The following is a 20,512-nucleotide window of genomic DNA, read 5'->3' on the forward strand; positions in this document are numbered from 1 at the left end:
TGTGACACTTCAATAGAGATATGCAAATACAGACTATCATATAAGCCTCTTTTTTTAAAAAAAAAGATTTCATTTATTTATTTGAGAGAGAGAGAAACAGCATGGGGACAGGCAGAGAGAGAGAGGTGGGGGAGAAGCAGGCTCCCCACTGAGCAGGGAGCCTGATGCGGAGCTCTATCCCAGGACCCTGAGACTATGACCTGAGCCGAAGGCACCCAGGCACCCCAAGCCTCTTTTTAAACATGTTATATGGGTTGTAACTTTGACATATTTGCTTTACAGGATTTCAATTTTAAGAGTACAATTTGCTAAGGAATGTTTTTCATTGCAACTGCTCTCTGTACTTCTCTGCTTGCTCCTCACCCCTACTTGGCATATCCAACACAAATACAAAATCTGTCAGAACTCTTCTGCTCTAGAAAGAGAGGGACAGTAAGTTCAAATACTTGTAGTTGCTAAGATCAATGGGTAGCCCTTCAGTATCAGAGATGCAATAGAGAATGGTGGAGACTATGGTAAATTGGAGGAAGGTTCAGAATAAAAGGGATGGCCCCTGCTCATAGACTGCTGATAGCTGCCATGTGAGTATGTGAGCCCAGTGTTGCCAGGCCTCTGAGTTTTTCAAAACAAGCAGAAAAAAATCTAGTTGTTTTATGAAATAACCCTATTTTTAAATGTTGGCAACTCTGAAAAAAATATGAAACATTTTGCCAGTCAACTTACTTGGGAAATAAATCTGGCCCATGGGGATTCCAAGACCTGTGAACTAGATAATGACATAAAACACTTTCTTTAACCTTTATATGTGCCAAGCTCTTTTCATAGCATTTTATGTGCATTAATTCATTTAAACTCCACACCCAACTAGTGTTATGACCCCCCATTTTACAAATAAGAAAACTGAGTCTCAGGGAGGTTACATCCTTTGGCCCAGGTCACACAGTCGTCAGTAGCAGAACTCTGAATTCAGGTAGTCTCATGCTAGGTGATTAACAGTGATTCCTCTTCCCTAGCCCCTCCCAGCTCTCACATCCCCTGCTTTTATGCTAATATGAAAGTAGAAAGGATTTTCTTCCCTTCATTTAAATCATGATGGAAGAATTCTTGGGGGGAAGTGAGAATAATTAAGTAATAACATGTTCTACATGCTAAAATGCAATGTGAAAATATTGTGAATCCCTTAACCTTGACCTACAGAAGAGACTTCCAACCAGCTTGTCTGTGCTTAGAGGATAGCATCTGAGTCGTGCATGTCTTCTAGAACAAAATGACTAGCAGAATAAACAGCTTCTATTGTATGAGCATCAACACTCAGTTGTCTGCCTACTTTCCTATTCAGGTGCTGTTATACTTAAAAGATACTAGCACAACTGTGTGAAAACATCCAACCAAACAATCCTTTATTTCAAAAGTTTTAAGATCTAGCATTTTGGACTATCATTCAAAGAACTGTGCGGAATAGCGCCTTATGATAGTTCTCTTCTCTCGCCATTATGATTAATCTATTTAATTTAACAAGCATTTCCTGGGGCAAATCTTAACCTGAAAGCCCAATTCAGATGCTGCAGGACATAGAAAGACCAGTAAATAAGTCTCTGTGCCTGATAACTCTAAATCCAATAGAATTCTGGAAACAATATAACTGTTACTATCAACAATCACAATATGTGCTCTTCCCTTCTTTCTGCATACAGGGTTCTGCTTTATTCTTCAGATTTCAGTTCGTATGTCACCTTCTCCAGGAGGCCTCCAGACCACCCACCTTATCGCTCACTCCCCGTTCACGCTCTCTGGCATGCCATCCTATCTCCTCCCAGAGCTCTTACTGAAGCCTGCAACTGTCTTATTCGCCCACTTGCATATTGGATTTTTATTGTTTCCTTTCAATAGAATATAAGGGCCATGAGGAGAGGATCTTGATGGTTTTGTTCATCACTGTATCACCAACTTCTGAAATACTATCTTGCATAGAATAAGTGCCCATATATATGAAGGTTCGAAGAAAAGAGAAACCACCCCCATGGTGGAGGCAGAGGGGGTCATTCAGAAAAGAGGCTTCCTGAAGAATAAGCATTTGGTGTGGACCCTGAAGTGACTCCTGCCATGAATGACTATGTTGAAACTACACGGAGATTTCTCTATTTACTTTGATACCTCTTTATCTCTCTTGGAAATGATTATCTAACCCTACCCCTAGTTGCTGCCAGTAAAACAACACTGTGAATGCTCAGTCTGAGGCTGACTACTTTCTGAAGCAAAAAGAAATGGAACACTACATCAAAAACTAATGATGTAATGTATGGTGATTAACATAACATTTAAAAAAATTTTTTTTAAATGATCAACTTCTCTCAACAGCACTTAGATGAACACACTACCTCTCACACAAGGAGTGAGGGATTTTCCAGCACAGACCAGTTGTTGGGCAAAAGATATGTCTGAAGACCCCTGGAAAATGGAATTCATATAGGAACACCCCTGTTTTCCATGTCCTGTACTTCACTGAGTAGAGGGAAGGTAGGGTGCTTGGTGACTTTCCACTGTTCGATGCTATTCTGTTACAATTCTGATTCTACACCCCTTGAACTGCCTGCCAAGCGTGCCAGATAAATGAGTTTGCCTCCTCACTCAGTTGGATACCCTAAATATATATAGCATAAATAAAAGCTAATCAACACCTTTTCATAACAGTGAAAAGAGTTGCTATAGGGCAGGAAAAAAAAAGTGTGCCCTTGCTTAGTGGTGACCGATGCTGTATTTTACAGCAGAGAATGCATTTCTTAATGTTTGCTGCAATTTGTGAAAGCTTTCAGGGTAATAACATATATATGTATAATCTTGTATTAAACATACAAGGTGGCCTGGATTTTCTGAGTGCTAAAATAATCTTGAAAGTTACATTAACTTTTTTATTGCATCACTCTTTTTTGGGTAAACAGAAATGAAGGGTAAAGGAACCTTACTATTTGCTTAAGCGATCCACCCTTTGCAGGGAAAGCACCAGAACTGTTCAAGAATTGTTGCAAATTACATGTACCGTTCTTTCAAAATGTCAGTTACCAACATCCTACAAATTGTGGGATCTTGGAGGAAAGGCGAAACATAAGATTACCTCTCTTTTTACTTGAAGGTAATGTGACCTTAATGCCATGCACTCTAAATTTACACAATAAAAAAGGAGCACTTCCACTGAGGAAGAAAATAATTTTGCATGTCAACAGCTTCTGTTTTGGGGCTTCAAATGTCAGAATTGGTCTACACATAGAAAGTGAACTAGAAGGTAAATAGATTATGTGGAAAAATCAAGAATAGTGATGTTAGGAACATCCATTCCCATAGTATCTGACCCTGCCTAAGTTGATAGGGACCTGGTCTGAGAAAGCTGAATGAAATGATCTGGAAAGAGGCTGTCACATTGATTACTGCCTTAGAGACACCAAAGAAAAGCTGGAAAAGCATGCCATAAACACAGTTCAAGGCTATAAAGGTTAGCCTCTCCCTTCAAAAATAAGTATAACTTAAGGGCTCATAAGGATAATTTTATAGTATTTTATAGAATCTTAACCTATAACAGTAAATGGTGAACATGAAGTGCTCTGTGTGTGTGTGTGTGTGTGTGTGTGTGTACGTGCACTTGTGCTTCTGAAACAACATGGCAGAACCAAAGGCTCGATTTTAATGTAACTCAGTTGAAAAAGAGAGAAGAATAAGATGAGACTTTTTCCTCATCAATTTTGAGTTTAAAAAATACAGGAAAGCACTACCTCAATAAAATTACACCACTCAGTGATATTTTCAATGCATAGCTATAGAAAAATAGGTATCACTAAAAAACTGGGCTATTTGGAGAAAGAGGTATGTATATTTATTCATAACTCCTAGACATTGTTTCATCTTGCATTTCACCATATTTATTATCAAAATGGCAATACTTTCACTCTTCTTGAGAAGGGAGAGAGGAATTCATCTGATCAAATAGAACCAAATATTAGAAAACCATGTCTAATGATTCAAGTAAAATCATGTATCTAAATATTTCTGAAAACACAGATAAATACGTTAAGCTGAATTATTTCTCAAGTTTCTGGAAGTCTAATTTATAATACCAATTCCAATCTTCCACTTTCCTCACACTTCATTATTATTTCTCCTACACAAAACTTTTTTTCTGGGTAGAAACCTTCATGAAGACACAAGCTCTCAAAGTTAATTAAGGACCTCAGTAGTCATGGCTGGTCAGCAATTAAATGAGAAGTGACTGAAATCTGGCCAGGTCTGGCTTGAATTAGAACAAATGCCTGTTATTGATAACAAGGGTGGGTGGCTGTTTTGTATCGCAAGGTAGAGAGCCGTGTTTTGTGTCTTAAGGCATGGCTGTGGGTAGAGTTAGGAAAGCCATGGTCCCTCTCCTGAGGGGAACACAGGCCCCACAGAGCCTGCTTTAAAGATCCATTAGTTCCCAAGACCTATATGCTTGTAAGTGTGGGCAAGTAGTAAATGCCCCTCTCCCCTGCAGGAGTTCATGAAGAACACTCCTGAAGTGTTTAATTTAGAGTTACACATCTGGAAGTTTTTGTTCAGAGCATGAATTAATAATGCACATATAATAAGCCAGACACACTGAATGAAATCAGGCAACAGCTGATTAGTAACACATCAAGTAGACCACACACTCTTAATTTTACTGAAGGGCTCCTTCCTGACAAACCCACCACTGCACATACTCTTCTAACTCTCAGGAGGTGGAGACGTGCTGGTTCAAGAATTCTTGGATGTCTTTCCTCACTGAACATATACACTACCCAGGTCTGAATCTGGAGAAATAGTTTACACAATCATCAAAAGAAATCTTGCAATATCTGGCAAATGTACTACATGGATGTTATGGTGCATATTTCAATGGAAAAAATGACTTTTTAATTCAGATGAATCACCAGGATTCCTGGAACCCCAGAATACAAGAGTAATAACAATTTAAGTCTCTGTTTCTAGATAGACTTTTGCTGCTTTGGAAAATACCCTGGAAAATATTTATTTGGTCAGAAATATCATCATAGTTTCATTCAGGATTAGAAATAGTTTTTTTTTTTTTTTCATTATTTGCTCATTTGAAAAGAATCTACCTGGATATGATAAAGCATATCAGGATGATATCCAGTAACAGAGAGATAATGCAATACTGGTATCCTCTTGTCTTCATTTTTTTTTTTTAATGAACAAAAACAGTAACTGAATGAATCATTTGTAGGGGAGATTTTTCTAGGAAAGTATTCAAGCAAGAGTTCCTTTTAATACAATGCTTGTGTAATTAAATGTGAGTCAGCAAACATTATGAAAGTAATAGCAGTTTATGGCAAATTATTATTTAGAAAATATGCACCCTTAATAACAAGTTGAACTGAATATTGTCTTAACTTTCATAAAAACTAAAGGATGCAAAAAGTGAGGATATAAAACAGTCAAACACAGGGAAAACTTTTAGAATGAGCAACTTAAATTCCTGTAAGGCGGTCTGAATATTAGGAATAACCAAAAAGACTGGACTAGAAGCATTTAATTTCACCAAAAATAAATTCTCTGTAGAGCCCCTTAACCTCAAAGCAATAATGGCAAATGCTTCCTGAAAGACATTTAAAAATAATTTTAGGGGCGCCTGGGTGGCTCAGTCATTAAGCGTCTGCCTTCGGCTCAGGTCATGGTCCCAGGGTCCTGGGATCGAGCCCCGCATCAGGCTCTCTGCTCGGCGGGAAGCCTGCTTCTCCCTCTCCCACTCCCCCTGCTTGTTTTCCCTCTCTCGCTGTGTCTCTCTCTGTCAAATAAATAAATAAAATCTTAAAAAAAATAAAATAAGATAAAAATAATTTTAAAACTTCAGTAAAGTTCTTAAATTTTAAAAATTCCATAAGACCTAACTTACTTCAAAAAAATCTACCATCAATTATATCCTGTGATTGCAAAGGACACCATTGTCTTAAATTCTGCTTCATTTTCTACTTTGACTTCAGCTCCTTTACTTCAGGAAAAAAACATTCTCCACAGTCATTTGCAAGGGTATTATGTTTAATCTGGCCATATTGATTAATTTTCAACAGTCTATCTGTAGTAAGAAAATTAGTGAAAATATGTCTTTTCTCTGTCAAAATAGCAAGGGTGGGAAAAGACGGCAAAAGCACACATAAAACTGAAAATATTAACAGAGGATTAATCATATTAACACAGGATTAATTAACAGGGGATTAATCCTATATAAAGATTCTAAGCAACCAATAAGCAACTCAACAGAAAAAAAGGCAATTCACCACAGGTGAAATACAAATGGCCAATAAATATATGAAAAGCTGTTTATCTTCCAATAAAGAAATAATATTTAGGCATAGAAATTTTTCACCTGTCAAATTAGTAAAAAAAACAAAACAAAACAAAACCCTTTTAAAATAGTGATAAAATCTATTGTCAGGAAGGATATAAGGCAATAGAAATTTTCATACATTGTAGTTCACAGGGTTATAAATTTAAACTTTTACAACTTTTTGAAGAGCTGTTTGGAAAAAAATTGTATATATTCTTCAGTCCATTTGGCTTCTAAGAAGATAACCTACTAAATACATTCAACAAATGCTGACCAAGAAACCTAGTAACACTTTTACAAATGAACAACAACAAAAACACAAGTATGCTTATTTCAGCTATGTTTAAAATTAAAAAATGAAAACAACCTAATCAATAGGAGAGATTAAGAAAGTGAATATATATCATCGCAATATAACACCAGGAAGTTTTTACAAAGACATATATACTGTATCTATTTGTTTGCACATTGGCCATTTATGCAAGCTCCATAAGGGCAGAGAATTTATGTAATTTTGTATGCTTCCTCACTCCAGAGTTATAAACCTAAAAGTGTTAATTGACCAGGACATGAATGTGGAACCGAGGGGTGGTTTCTATAAGAATTCTGCAACTTACACTACTGTCATGAATATATTGGTCAAATTTTATGCATCATTTTCTCCCAAGACAAGTATAAAAACAAAAGTCTACTATCTTTTCAACAAACTGGATATAAACAAGTTCAAGAACAACAGCTTGTGCCAAAAATGCATCTTATTTGCATCAGGAGTCATCCTGGGAAGACCTGGTGGCCTTTAGAGGTTGTATAACTTTCACAGAAAAGTAGATGATCTCCCTCAGTCCCTTAGATAATCTGTTCCTGATTGCAATGTAGGAGAAGGAAGTGAAAAATGCTTCTCATTCTTCTTTGGCTTCATTCCGAAAGGACAATCTGAAGGGAAAGATACTAATTCCCATTTCAAATTATGTCTGGAAGGCATTGTAAATTACAAAATTTACATTTGCAAGAATATAAAAAAAATTACATTTACCTAGCTTTCACCCTGGACTTTTCTAAGTAGGGCACATTTTGAACTAGGATGATTTTTCCAAACATAGAAATTTACTATTATTGAAGTAGATATCTTCACTTTATATCCTATGAATCAAGATATCTTGACTTCTCAATTTTATTTAACCTAGAACACGTTCTGGTTGTGTTTTCATTAGCTTCCTTTGTTAGAGTTACTTTAACAAGACCATCTAAGAATGGACACTGATAATGGTATTTGAAATTTATAGTCTCATGAAGAAAAATAATATGTCAATTCTCAATTTGCCAGAAGTACGGAAATAAGGAAAACTAAAGATTAACAAGCCAACTGGTCAAAACAAGTTATCATTATAAAAGCATCATTGTATACTCTCCTTTAACACTTGATCTAAATGCCTTTCCTCTTATTCCAGGCTATCAATTGCTTAAGATAAATAAAAGGCCAGTTTTGGAGGGGGGCTTAATTAAAACCTTTAGGAAGGAAATTTGTGAATTTTGTAAATATAATTTCTTCTTGGACTGAGACCTTGATATATCCACTTGCATACCATCCTTTTAAAAAATAATTAAATAGATTGTGATAATACATTAAGGATTAAAAAAAGCTTCTTTCTTAAAAAAAAAAAGTTATATTCATCTTCAGGCAGTCCTTGCTGTATGCCAACTAAAACCTGTGTGTGTGTATATATATATATTGGGATGGTGGCCTCACTTTGCGTGGTTCTGTGGTACCTGGCTTCGGGATACAATTCCAATATGCACACATTTCAGTTAACATGCCACCAGGTAAAGTGCGTGCTGACTGTGTTCTGTTCTATTCTCAACCTGTCTTTTCAATTTCCTAGAAAAACCTATGGGCTTTCTGCAGTTCAATAGGTTGGATTCTGAGCTAAATTCTGACCTGATTATTCTCATAGAGTTAATACAAATAATTGTCTGATGTCAACCTATTAGCATTATGTTGGTTTGTAAAAGATGGTGAAGCATATTCCTATTGTCAGGTGAGTTAGTACCTACCTCAAAGCCAGGACTCACAGGAGACTGAAACATGAAGTTGTAAGAGCAAAAAGCAGGCAAAGGTGCAGAATAAAGAGGAAAAAAGACAAGAAAATGGTGTTATTTGAAGAAAGCAAGGCATGTTATCAGTAATGTTTTATATAGATGCATTTTCAAGCAAAATGTTACACTAATCAGCTTTTACGGTCACAGAGACATCTGAGTTAGAAACTACTTTTTAACATTTAAATGGAATTATGAACACTAAGTCAAGATTGCAAAAACACAGTTTACAATTTGTGAGTTGGGAGAGGTAAAAAAAAAAAAAACTACTTGTTAAGGTGTCAGTGATGAAAGACAGCTCTTTCACCTTGTTGAAAATAAATTATAGTCAAAATGAAGCATTTTTGACCTTTACGGAAAAGATTAGATTTTCTTCACAATAATTCATCCTCTCAATGGGAAAAGAATGAAAAAGGTCATCAAAGTAATCAAATGTTACATAGTTGTTATCTGCCTGCAGGCAAGAATAAGCTGATGAATAATCAGTATTACTCAGTGGTTTACAAACCTGGAAAGTCCAACAGTGGGTTAGAGTTTTAATGAGAGAAATATGCCTACAATGCATTCTTTGCTCATTTTAAAATCTTTGTTGTATATCATTGTTTTCTGTCTGATTTCATTCAAGGTTGAAGTATAATTCAAAAGTAGAAAGGTTATTCTGAAAAATTGTTTTAAGAGGAATATCAATGAAAAATGTAAGAAACATCTTGGTTAAGTAAACAACACATATCCTGTATTTACACTGAATATGTTTTTTTCATAACAAATCAAAACTAAAATATAGCTGACTCTTTTTCTTAACAAAAATGCATGGCCATTGTTCTCTGAACCCCCATACCCTATTCTGCAATGTACAATCTACAATCAGAGACATTGGGAAGTAGTGTACATTTAGACTGAGGTTCTGACAAGATTAACTGTTACCCAGTAATACCTGCTACATTTCTAGATTGACATGAAGCATGTGCAGAACTCAGGGTTAACAACCGCTCATTTGAACAGATCCAAACAGACTTTTAGGGATGTTAGGGAATAAGACCTTCCTCTGCCTTATGGTCCTTCTAGTTGGACTTAGAAGCAAATTGACATGAGACAGATTAACAGGAGAAAATAAATTTTAATAGCTGTACATATGGGGAATCTACACAGACATGAAATTCCAAAAGCAATGAGGCAACATGAAGCTTATATGAGCTAATGAGAGGGGTAGGGCCTGAGGATATGTAGGGGAAGAAGGTCTTTAGCAAGAAGGTGAAGAGAGATGTTTGGAAAAACAAAGTTGCCCTATTATGCAGATAAGTTCCTTAGGTAAAGGGGAGTCTCTATTAATAGCTCTCTTCCTGTTACAGGCTCTCTTTTCCAATGTAAATTTAGGTAGTTGTGGGGGAGGCAGAGAGCTTTCCCTGCATCTGCTGGGTTTTGATTGCTTTTAACTCAGAACAATCTTTATGCCAAAGTGGCCCATCTTGGGATAGCCCGCCCTGGGTCCCTACAAGGTAAAATTATAACCCTGTTTGTATGTACTTTTATGGAACATTTTCATACAGAGATGGCAATGCTTTCTCTTTGGGGGAGGAAATCAATCAATTTTCTCAATTTCCAAAATAAGGTCTTATCCTTATCCTCATCAACATATCTGATATGTAAAGTTCATGATTTTCCTCCCGTTTGTAAGCTCTTCATGAATACCTTTACTCTGGGCTCTAATCAGCATTCACTTTCAGCTGAATGCTATTCAGCTCATGATATTTGAAGATGATCTATGCAACATATGTTCATTTATTCCACTAAGTTACCATTTCTCAAAGTGTATTTTTCCCCTATAGGATATCCCTAGGTTTTATGAGGAAAAAGGGATTCCATATTTGAGTCAGTATAGGAACACTGATTTCTTTATTCCAAGACTTCTGAGACCCATAATTATGCTTAATAAATATTACGATGTCTAATACATGGATGGACCAAGAAGGACTTCCCAGTATTATCTGACCAGGAATTTTTTTTTTTGCAGAATATGTGATAGGACCATTACTTTAAAGAAAAAATTGGGGGGGACACACAGCTCTTTCTACTTTGCTATCAAGGTAGAATCACCAGAAAGGTTATTTTTCATCCCAAATAGGTGCCACCTATTCCTTTAGCAGTTGGCTGTAATATTATGCTATAGCTTTGTTTTTATTTTTGTTTTCCCCTTGAAGGAAGATCATCTGAATTACAGTTTTTCATCTGTAGTAAAAGCTACTGTAAAAAACAATGTTGATTATGGAAATGATATGCATATTAGGATGATGTGACACATGACTTTTCTTTAGCACCCAAAGAATCTGTTTCCCTTTATTAAATAATATAATTCCTATAACCCCATTTTCATCAACCAATATTAATTTCAGAACTAAATCTAATTATTAATTATTCTGATATTTTATTTTCTCACATGACCTGTGATGAAGAAACCTAATAACTTTATAACTCACTATTTATTTGTTTCTAGCTTTTAGCTATTATGAATAAAGATACAAATATGCTTATAACAATACCATTCACATTGGCACCCCCTCAAAAAGAAATACTTAGGTATAAATCTAACCAAATATGTACAAGATGTGCATGAGGAAAACTATAAAATTCTAATGAAAGGAATAAAATAAGAACTAAATAATGGAGAAACATTCCATGTTCATGGATAGGAAAATTTAATATTGTAAAGATGTCAGTTCTTCTCAACTTGGTCTATAGATCCAATGCAATCCTAGTCAAAATCCTAGCAAGTTATTTTATGGACATCAACAAACAGATTCTAAAGTTTAGGAGGAAAGGAAAAAGATCCAGAATAGCCAACATAATATTAAAGGAGAAGAACATAATTGGAGGACTGATGCTACCTGACTTCAAGACTTACTATAAAGCTACAAGAATCAAGACAGTGAGGTACTGGTGAAAGAAGAGACAAATAGATCAATGGATCAGATTAATGAGCCCCAAAATAGTCCTTTGTAAATAGAGTCAACTGGTCTTGGACAAAGAAACAAAGGCAATACAATTTACAAAAGCAGTTTCCTCAACAAATGGCACTAGAACAACTAAACTTCATATGCAAAAAAAAAAAAAAAATCTAGACACATACCTTACACACTTCAGAAAAATTAACTTTAAATGGATAGACCTTAATGTAACAGAGCAATGCAATGTAATAGAGTAATGTAATGTAAAAGACCTTAATGTAAAACACAATACTATAACACTCTTAGAAGGTAACATAGGATAAAACCTACATGACTTTGAATACAGTGATACCTTTTGAGATATAACACCGAAGGCACTATTCATGAAAGAAACAACTGATAAGCTGTACTTCATTAAAATTAAAAATTTCTGCTCTGCAAAAGACATTGTCAAGAGAATTAAAAGACAAGCCACTGGGAGAAAATATTTGCAAAATGTTTGCAAAAGACCCATCTAATAAAAGATTGTTATCTAAAATATACAAAGAACTTTTAAAACTCAACAATAGGAAAACAAACAACTTAATTTTAAAAATGGGCCAAAAATAATAGATACCTTGCTAAATAAAGGTATAAGCAGGGGTGCCTGGCTGGCTCAGTCAGTAGAGCATGAGACTCTTGATTTCGGGGTTGTAAGTTTGAGACTCATGTTGGGCAGAGATTACTTAAAAATAAAAATCTTTAAACAAAAAAAAGAAGATATAAGCAGATAGCAAATAAGCATATGAAAAGAAGCTCCACATCATATGTCATCAAGAAAATGTAAATTTAAACAATGAAATACCACCATACACCTATCAGAATGGCCAAAATCCAGAACACTGACAACGCCTAATGCTAACAAGGATGTGGAGCAACAGGAACTCTCATTCATTGCTGGTGGGAATGCAAAATGGTACAGCCACTCTGGAACACAGTTTGGTGGTTTCTTACAAAACTTAACATACTCTTACCTTATGATCTAGCAATCAAGCTTTTTGATACTTACTCAAAAGAGTTGAAACCTTATGTCTACACAAAAACCTATACATGAATGTTTATTAGCCTTATTCATAATTGCCGAAATGTAGAAGCAACCGAGATGTCCTGTGTTAGGTGCAAGGATAAATAAACTGTGGATACCTACACAATGGAATATTATTCCATGCTAAAAGGGAAGACTTGTCAGGGCATGAAAAGACATGGAGGAAACTTAAATGCATATTACTAAGTAAAAGAACCCAATGTGGAAAGGGTACATACTGTATAATTCCAACTACATGACATTCTGCAAAAGGCAAAGCTATGGAGAAAGTAAAAGGAACACTGCTTAGCAGGGATTGGGTGAAAGTGAATAGGGAAGAACAGGTGGAACACAGAGGATTTTTAGGGCAGTGAAAATACTTCATGTGATACCATAACGATGAATACACAAATATACATTTGCCCAAACCCAAAGAATGTACAACAAGATTGAACACTAAAGTGGGACTTTGGGTGATTATGATGTGTTAGTGTAGACTCATCAGTATTAACAAAAGTGCTGCTCTGACGAGTGATGTTGATAATGGGAGAGGCAATGCATGTGTGGGGGCAGGTGGTATATGGGAAATCTCTGTACCTTCCTTTCAATTTTGCTAAGAACCTAAAACTGCTCTAAAAAATGAAGTCTAAAAAATTTAAAAGCAAGAAACAAAAATAAATGCTTGTACATATCTTTCTATACATGTCTATACACATTTCTGTTGAATATAAACCTAGGAGTAGAACTGTGGAGTCACATGATATGCGTATGTTCAGCTTTGGAAGATAAATGCCAACCATTTGTCCAAAGCTGTGAACCAATTTATATCCACACAGTAGCAGTGTCTGTGAGTTCCAGTTCCTCAGTATCTTCATCAATACTTGTTATTATCAGGGTTTTTTTCAGTGTTAGACATTCTGGTGTGGACCTATTTCACTGTGGATTTAACTTTAGACTCCTTGATAACTAATGACGTAAAGCACATTTTCATGTTTATTGGCTGTGCTCTTTTATAAAGTGCTTTTCAAGAATTTTTGCCTGTATCTTAAATGGAGTTGTCTGTCTTCTAAATTTATGTAGATGTTCTTTATACATTCTGGATATGAGTCTTTTATAAGATAGATACATTGAAAATACCTTTTCCCATTCATTGACTTGCTTTCCAATCAATGGTTTTTTTTTGCTGAAAACAATTTCTTAATTTTAATGATGTCCAATTTATCACTCTATTCCCTTTGTCATCAGTGATTTGAGTCCTGTTTAAAAGAGCTCTTCCAACCCCAATTTCTCGTAGATACTCTTCTATGTTATCTCCCAGAAGCTCCCAATCTATCTTGAATTAATTTTGTATATGGTGTAAGGTAGGGTCAAGATTCATATTTTCCAGATAGATACCCAATTGGTCCCAGAAATATGTGTTGAAGAGACCATCTTTTTCTCACAGCAGTGATACCCTTGTCAGAAATCAATTGTCTTATACATACACACAGGTAGTTTCTAGACTCTCTTTATGCTGTTTGATTGGTTTATTGTTCTGCTCTTGCATAATACCACCTTGCTTTTTAATACTTAAACCTTGTGCAATACTACATTGTCTTAACTACGGCTTTATAATATGGAAATTCTCCAGCATGGTTCTACCTCAGGGGTTCTCAACCTCAGCATTACTGACATTTGGGGCCAGATACTTCTTTGTTGTGGGCGCCTATCCTGTGCTCTGACCTCTCTGTGATTTCCTTCCTTCTGAGACATCAGTCCCTCAAATCCTGATTGCTTTGGTTGCTCTTAGGTACCTTCAAGTATTATTTTCTTCTGGTTTCTTCTGTTATATTTTATTCAGCTTTTATAATTGTCCCTTGTAGGACAGTTGATCAGATATAAGCTTCTTCATAATTCTGAAAGAGATTATTAACTTTTTGCCTAAGACTAAGTCTCATATAACATGGTTTCAATTGGTTTTGACTTTTCCCAAATAACACAAGAACATTTGTCAATAAAAATAAAAAGATGAAAAAAATAAATAAAAAGATGAGTAAAGTATAGAGAAATGATTGATAGGATCATTTAATCCTGACTTCTGCAATTTTCTTAAAAGTCTATAAAATGGATATAATCTTAATAAGTATACATAATGATAGAATATATTAATGTAGCCTACTTAAGAACCTATTGAGTTTTTCTCATTTCCTTCTAATACTGGTGATGGTTTACAAAAAGGTATACACCCCCTGCTGAGCTGTTATGCCATAAATTGACTGCATTTGGGGTCTTCTTAAAAGATGGACTGCCTCATGGTTGTTATAATGAATACAGTTTACTGCCAAAATTGATGACAGATAAAGCCTGTCATATGATCTATGTTGTTATACTTGTTTTTCTATCTTAGCAGCAATATGGAAATCTGAGATTCAATTTATGTGCCAAAAATGAATAAATTAATAGAATTACCAGTGTCTTCATCTGTCTGTGAAATGGTGATTTTATAGTCAAAATAAGCCATCAAGTATGGACAGGAAAAATCATTTTCTTATGTTTGAGAAAAAATGTATACACTTGTCATGGCAGACTTGCAACATGGATGATATCAATGGGATTAATAAGCAATGCCACCTTTATATCTTGGTCATTGTCTTTTTCAGAAATGGAAAAATATCTTTTATTGCATATATAACTAAAAGGTTTTATTATTATTTCCATAATATTACTTTTGATTAGATAATTCACTATAAATTTTAAACCGTAATTACTGACCTTTTATGTCTTGCCCAGGGATAAAGAAGGACATATTCACTGTATTCCAAAATGCCTGGGTAGAGCAGGGTAGTTTTGTCCCTACATAAAGCAGCTGAGGCATAATCATGACCCAAGACAACCAGAAAATACATGCCCTCCTCAAAATGGGCCAGTGTTGGCTTCCTTTCTCAGTTATCGGATAAAACAAGAGATAAATAGGTATACCGTGAAGGCACAAAGAGCTTTGATACATGGAAAACATGACTTTGAGAACTAGTGGGTCAAATAGTGTCACAAACATGATTTCCAAAGGCATTTCTCATGTAAAGGCTATCTGCCGGGCATTTTATACAAGGTTATGAAAGTTTATGATAATAATATTTTTCAAAGTATTTTATGGCCCCAATATTTTCTCACCTTACAAATTTCTGATTTGGTCACAATCTTATAAGCTTTCTTGACAGACATGGTTAAAATCTGATTTTTAAAAATATATTAAAAAAAACATTTTAAGCATCCTACTATAAAAATTTCCATTCAGCAATAAAGCACTAATGAATTTCAACATTTCATGTAAAATATAGCTTGTAATCAAGTAATTCAAATGATGAAATAATTATTTAATTTGGTTAAATAAAGCAATTAAATAATTTGATTTAAAAACCCATGTTAAAGACTATAGTTATGTACCCTAAATTATATTTACATATAAATTATATATATTTATAAATATACACATGCATATAATTTAAATATGTAATTCAATTTATACTTATAAAATCTAAATTATATATGTAATGTTTTACATTATTTATATGGATGTATGTGTATATATATATTATAAAAAGTTGAGATAGATCTAAAAGAAGAATCTTTAGCATTAATCATCTAGATTTCTAATCTATTCTAATAATGAATGGCTTTAGAGTTTTAGATTTCTTGTGGGATGTTAAATAATTTTTTAAGAACTTTTCTTGGTAAAACTGAAAGCAATATACAATTAATTTACAATTTTGTTTCTTAAACTTATTTTTAAGTATTCTATAAACACTGTCTCAGTGACTAACTTAAAAGCAAGAGTAACTACTGTAACTTGAAAAATCACTACCTATAAAAATTCAAACTAAATCAAGGAATTTCAAAATTGGGAAGCCATGAGTTATTTGAAAATTGGGAAGACATGAGTTATTTGAAAAAGTAAACAGCCTTTGATTTAAGCACCTTTCAGTTAGAATATCACTAGTTCCAATTAATGCAACATTATGGAATAATATAAAATCACGCATGTACATTCTCAATAGTTACCGAACATAACATATTCTTCTAGTTAAATGGCAGGATTAAGTATTTGCCTTCCCCCAACAGGTTCACTTCATGAAAGACTGAAAACACAACAAAGTCTCAAAAGAAAGTCTTGGGAAAACAGACTATGACATTTTCCTATTTACCAAAATGAGCATGCATTTGGGCTATATGTCTGGTTTATACTGTAACAAACAAGGGACTCATTGATACATCTTTTTTTAGAGATGTCTTCAAAATTTATCACCCTTCTCCACTCCAAGAAGGATAAATTTAACCTTAATGTTGTAATAATTTTTTAAATTTTTTATTGTTATGTAAATCACAATACATTACATCATTAGTTTTTAATGTTGTAATAATTTTTAAAGTTTTTCTTTAATTGATTTTTACAATAGTTAGATTCTAAAAATTCTTTGTAATATTCTTTGGGGGAAAGGAGCAACTATGGGAAATTTAATGTCTCACACTGTTAGCTTATGTTCTTATTTTAAAGATTTTATTTATTTATTTGACAGAGAGATAGAGAGAGAGCACAAGTAGGCAGAGAGGCAGGCAGACGGAGAGGGAGAAGCAGGCTCTCCGCTGAGCAGGGAGTCCGATGCAGGGCTCGATCCCAGGACACTGGGATCATGACCTGAGCCGAAGGCAGCTGCTTAACTGACTGAGCCACCCAGGCGCCCTGCTTTGTTCTTATTTAATTAATTAATTAATTAATTAATTTATTTATTTATTTATCTATTTTTTTAAGATTTTATTTATTTATTTGACAGAGAGAGACACAGCAAGAGAGGGAACACAAGCAGGGGGAGTGGAAGAGGGAGAAGCAGGCTTCCTGCCAAGCAGGGAGCCCGATGCTGGTTTCAATCCCAGGACCCTGGGACCATGACCTGAGCAGAAGGCAGATGCTTAACGACTGAGCCACCCAGGTGCCCCTATGTTCTTATTTTAAATAATTCACATAATTACCACAATTTTTACTTGGTTTTGAATGTGTGGAAAATCCAAATTTAACTGTCTTAAAGAAGAATATTTAAGTCATATCCATAAGTATTTTAGAGCTAATGGAAATATTTAAAGTATTCAAGTCCTATTTTTCTCTCAGCATTTGTCCATCAGCGTCACCCTGACAATATCGCAGAATGTATGCCAGTGATGCCAAGACATTAAAGACTTGCCTATTTTCATAAGAGCAAATTTAAAATTTTCTCCCAGAATAAATATTCAGTGACATCACAAAGCACTCTAATAATCTCCAGAGGAGAACTTCTTTTATCTCTGGTTTCCAAGTTTCGACGAACTAATGTTTTGCAATATTCACACATTAGGTTTGCGCTGCTCTGGCCCTACGACCACGATGAAACCTCACATATTTCTAATTGCACGAAACTCACAGATAAAAGCAAACTCAAAGCTGCTCGGTATTTGACGAAGCACTGACCAATCTCCAGCATAGGCCCTGAGGAAACCTAGTCATTAACACCCTGGCTGTGTCCTCCCTCCCAGGGCACTGTCTTCGCTGACACTGTTACCACACTGTCCCACAGGTTCCTCACGTAAATGGATAAATGGATAAACAGGAGGCTGTACCAGAAGGGGCTCATCAGGGGCGCTGGTAGAGAGCTCAGCAGACGCTGTGCGGACGGTGCTGAGCCCAGTGAGGGAAACGTTGGAGAGCCTTCTCCTCCTTACACCACTGCAATTGTTGGGGATTTTAAATGCACATCTCTTATGGTAATTCAGACCGCATCCTGGAAAGAGAAAGTAAAAATGATTTTTGTTCAACCATAAATTAAAAGCTCTTCTGGTATTAAATTATGCATTTTTAAAAATAGTACTGTTTCTTGAGGCTATTTGGAAATTCAAATTTTCTCCTGAGCTTTTTCTGATTTCTTTTCACATTTTGTAAATAGGGTGGGTTTTGAATTCTGATTCTATTGGACAAGCTCAGCAACTATTCTAGTCATCTTTTTTTTTTTTAAATGTTCTTTGATAGAATGGACTTGGGCTCTGAGGGATCTAGCAACAAAAACCCAAAGAGATCACCTGAGGCATTTTTAACTGCTACAAGTTCTAATGCGAGTGGATGCATAAGGGAAAGTTAATCACAGTTCATCACAACTTTTGAACTACATCGATTTGAATCCTGGCTCGACAATTATTTTGTCCACATGACCTTGCATACCTCAGTTTTGCTGCCTATAAAACAGGAATAAGTTACTTTGTAGAATTGTTAAGAAAATATGTAAATACCTTACATGGTAGTTTCCACATGGTAGATCATTAGGAAGGCACCATTTTCTTTTCAATATTCCCACTATTCATTGTTCACGTAAGACACATGGGTACAAGCTCCAGTCTGCCATTCTACAGCTGAATGACCTTGCATGGTTTGATTAACCTCCTAAATCTCTGCTCATTTCAACAAACATTTATTGAATGCCTACTAATCCAAATCCTGACTGAAGAAGCAAATATTATTTTTAGTTTGTTGCCAAAATAACACAAAAGAAACAAATCTACAAAATATGTAAATGGTATGAGTGTCAGGTTTCCCAGATCAGAACAAATATGCTGAAGACAGGAAATGTAACGAAATGAACAGAACAGAATCCATGCACCCAAAAAAATCGCTGGAAGACATCTGAGGGAAAGATGACATTATTGTAGAGGGCACAACATTAAGCAGATAGTTGATATGTTCCTGCATGTGATTGACTTGATTGGGGAAGGAAAGACCTTACCTTCACATTTAAGGCCTTGACGCACCAACCCCCACAGCATTTCTCCACAGTGATCACAGAAAGCTGGAGCTCTGTATGAATGAACAAAAAGAGCGTGGGGACGAATCTGAAAGTCTTCAAAGGTGGCAGAAGCTGTAGAAATAGTAACATTGGAAAATAAGTCAAATGGATACTCTGATCTTTAGATAATTAGCATACAGGATAATTAATATGCAAGTATGGATATAACTCTCTGGGCAAAGTCAGGAAAGATAAGATGCAAGACTGCTTGGCTTTAGCAGTGAGACTCCATTCTTCCCACCCACAACTTTACCACTGGTGGCTTGGCATAGCCCCTCTCCCATCTTCCTGCTAGTCAAAGTTTCAGGGCACTTTGAGAATAGGTAAAATGTGGAAGAAAGCATGAATCAAGGATAGTTCAATCAGATTTACAAATACCTGATGTTACTTAAAAATATTTTGCTTTTTCTTCCCCGAAAGGCAGTCCGAAATATTAATGAAAAAAAAATTTGATGGATTGAATTTGACAGATCAGAAGATGGAATACTTGAATATGACCATGAAGAACTACATGAGAAGGGTAGGGCTCCACTGAAAGACGGATGAGAAATCTAAGCAGCCTCTTCTTTGGGAGATAGAGTTGTTTGAACTCTTAAGGCAATATAAACAAGCATTTATTATGACCTAAAAATAACTAAGCAGCCTCTTCACCAATAGGTAAGAGGGACTTAATACACACGCTGGTGAATTCTAGTCCACTCCTTGAGAAATACACTTTAGCAAATCATACTCATGATGTAGGGTACTTTTTGTTATCACATATTGCTACTTATTCTATATGGTACTCCTGCAAAGTACTGAAATTCATTACTTTTTAAAATTATATTTTTCCAAATGATATATTTTTTTTAAAGATTTTATTTATTTATTTGACAGAGAGAGACACAGCGAGAGAGGGAACAGAAGCAGGGGGAGTGGGAAAGGGAGAAGCAGGCTTCCTACCGAGCAGGGAACCCGATGCGGGGCTCGATCCCAGAAGCCTGGGATCATGACCCGAGCCGAAGGCAGACGCTTAATGACTGAGCCACCCAGGCACCCCAAAATGATATTTTTTATTGTGTTACAAAAGTAGTTTATGCTTTTTGTTGTTGTTCAAGTCAAGAAAGATATAGAGAATTGAAAGTAAAAGACCACCCACTTTCCCAAAATTCTAATGGGTAGGGGGTGTATCTTTCTAGATTTATTTGCATACATAGCCTAATGTTGAACTCACACAGGACAGTCG

The 20,512-nt window shown here is 35.4% G+C and overlaps 1 protein-coding gene across 5 annotated transcripts in view; it reads right to left on the reverse strand.

Moving 5' to 3' along the window:
- PRKD1 (protein kinase D1) overlaps positions 1-20,512 on the reverse strand; it is a 317,005-nt gene that overhangs the window by 59,853 nt on the left and 236,640 nt on the right. For 4 of the 5 annotated variants that reach the window (XM_032404867.1, XM_032404869.1, XM_032404866.1 and 1 more), the window contains exons 3-5: positions 19,228-19,359; positions 18,074-18,234; positions 8,402-8,425 (exon numbers count right to left, since the gene is read on the reverse strand). In XM_032404867.1, coding sequence (XP_032260758.1) covers positions 8,402-8,425; positions 18,074-18,234; positions 19,228-19,359 — 317 coding nt within the window. The remainder of the gene's footprint in view (positions 1-8,401; positions 8,426-18,073; positions 18,235-19,227; positions 19,360-20,512) is intronic. The other variant, XM_032404865.1, reaches the window with a different exon arrangement.

The sequence above is a fragment of the Phoca vitulina genome, unplaced genomic scaffold (genome assembly GCF_004348235.1).
Source record: "Phoca vitulina isolate PV1807 unplaced genomic scaffold, GSC_HSeal_1.0 scaffold7, whole genome shotgun sequence".
NCBI classification, from domain to species: domain Eukaryota; kingdom Metazoa; phylum Chordata; class Mammalia; order Carnivora; family Phocidae; genus Phoca; species Phoca vitulina.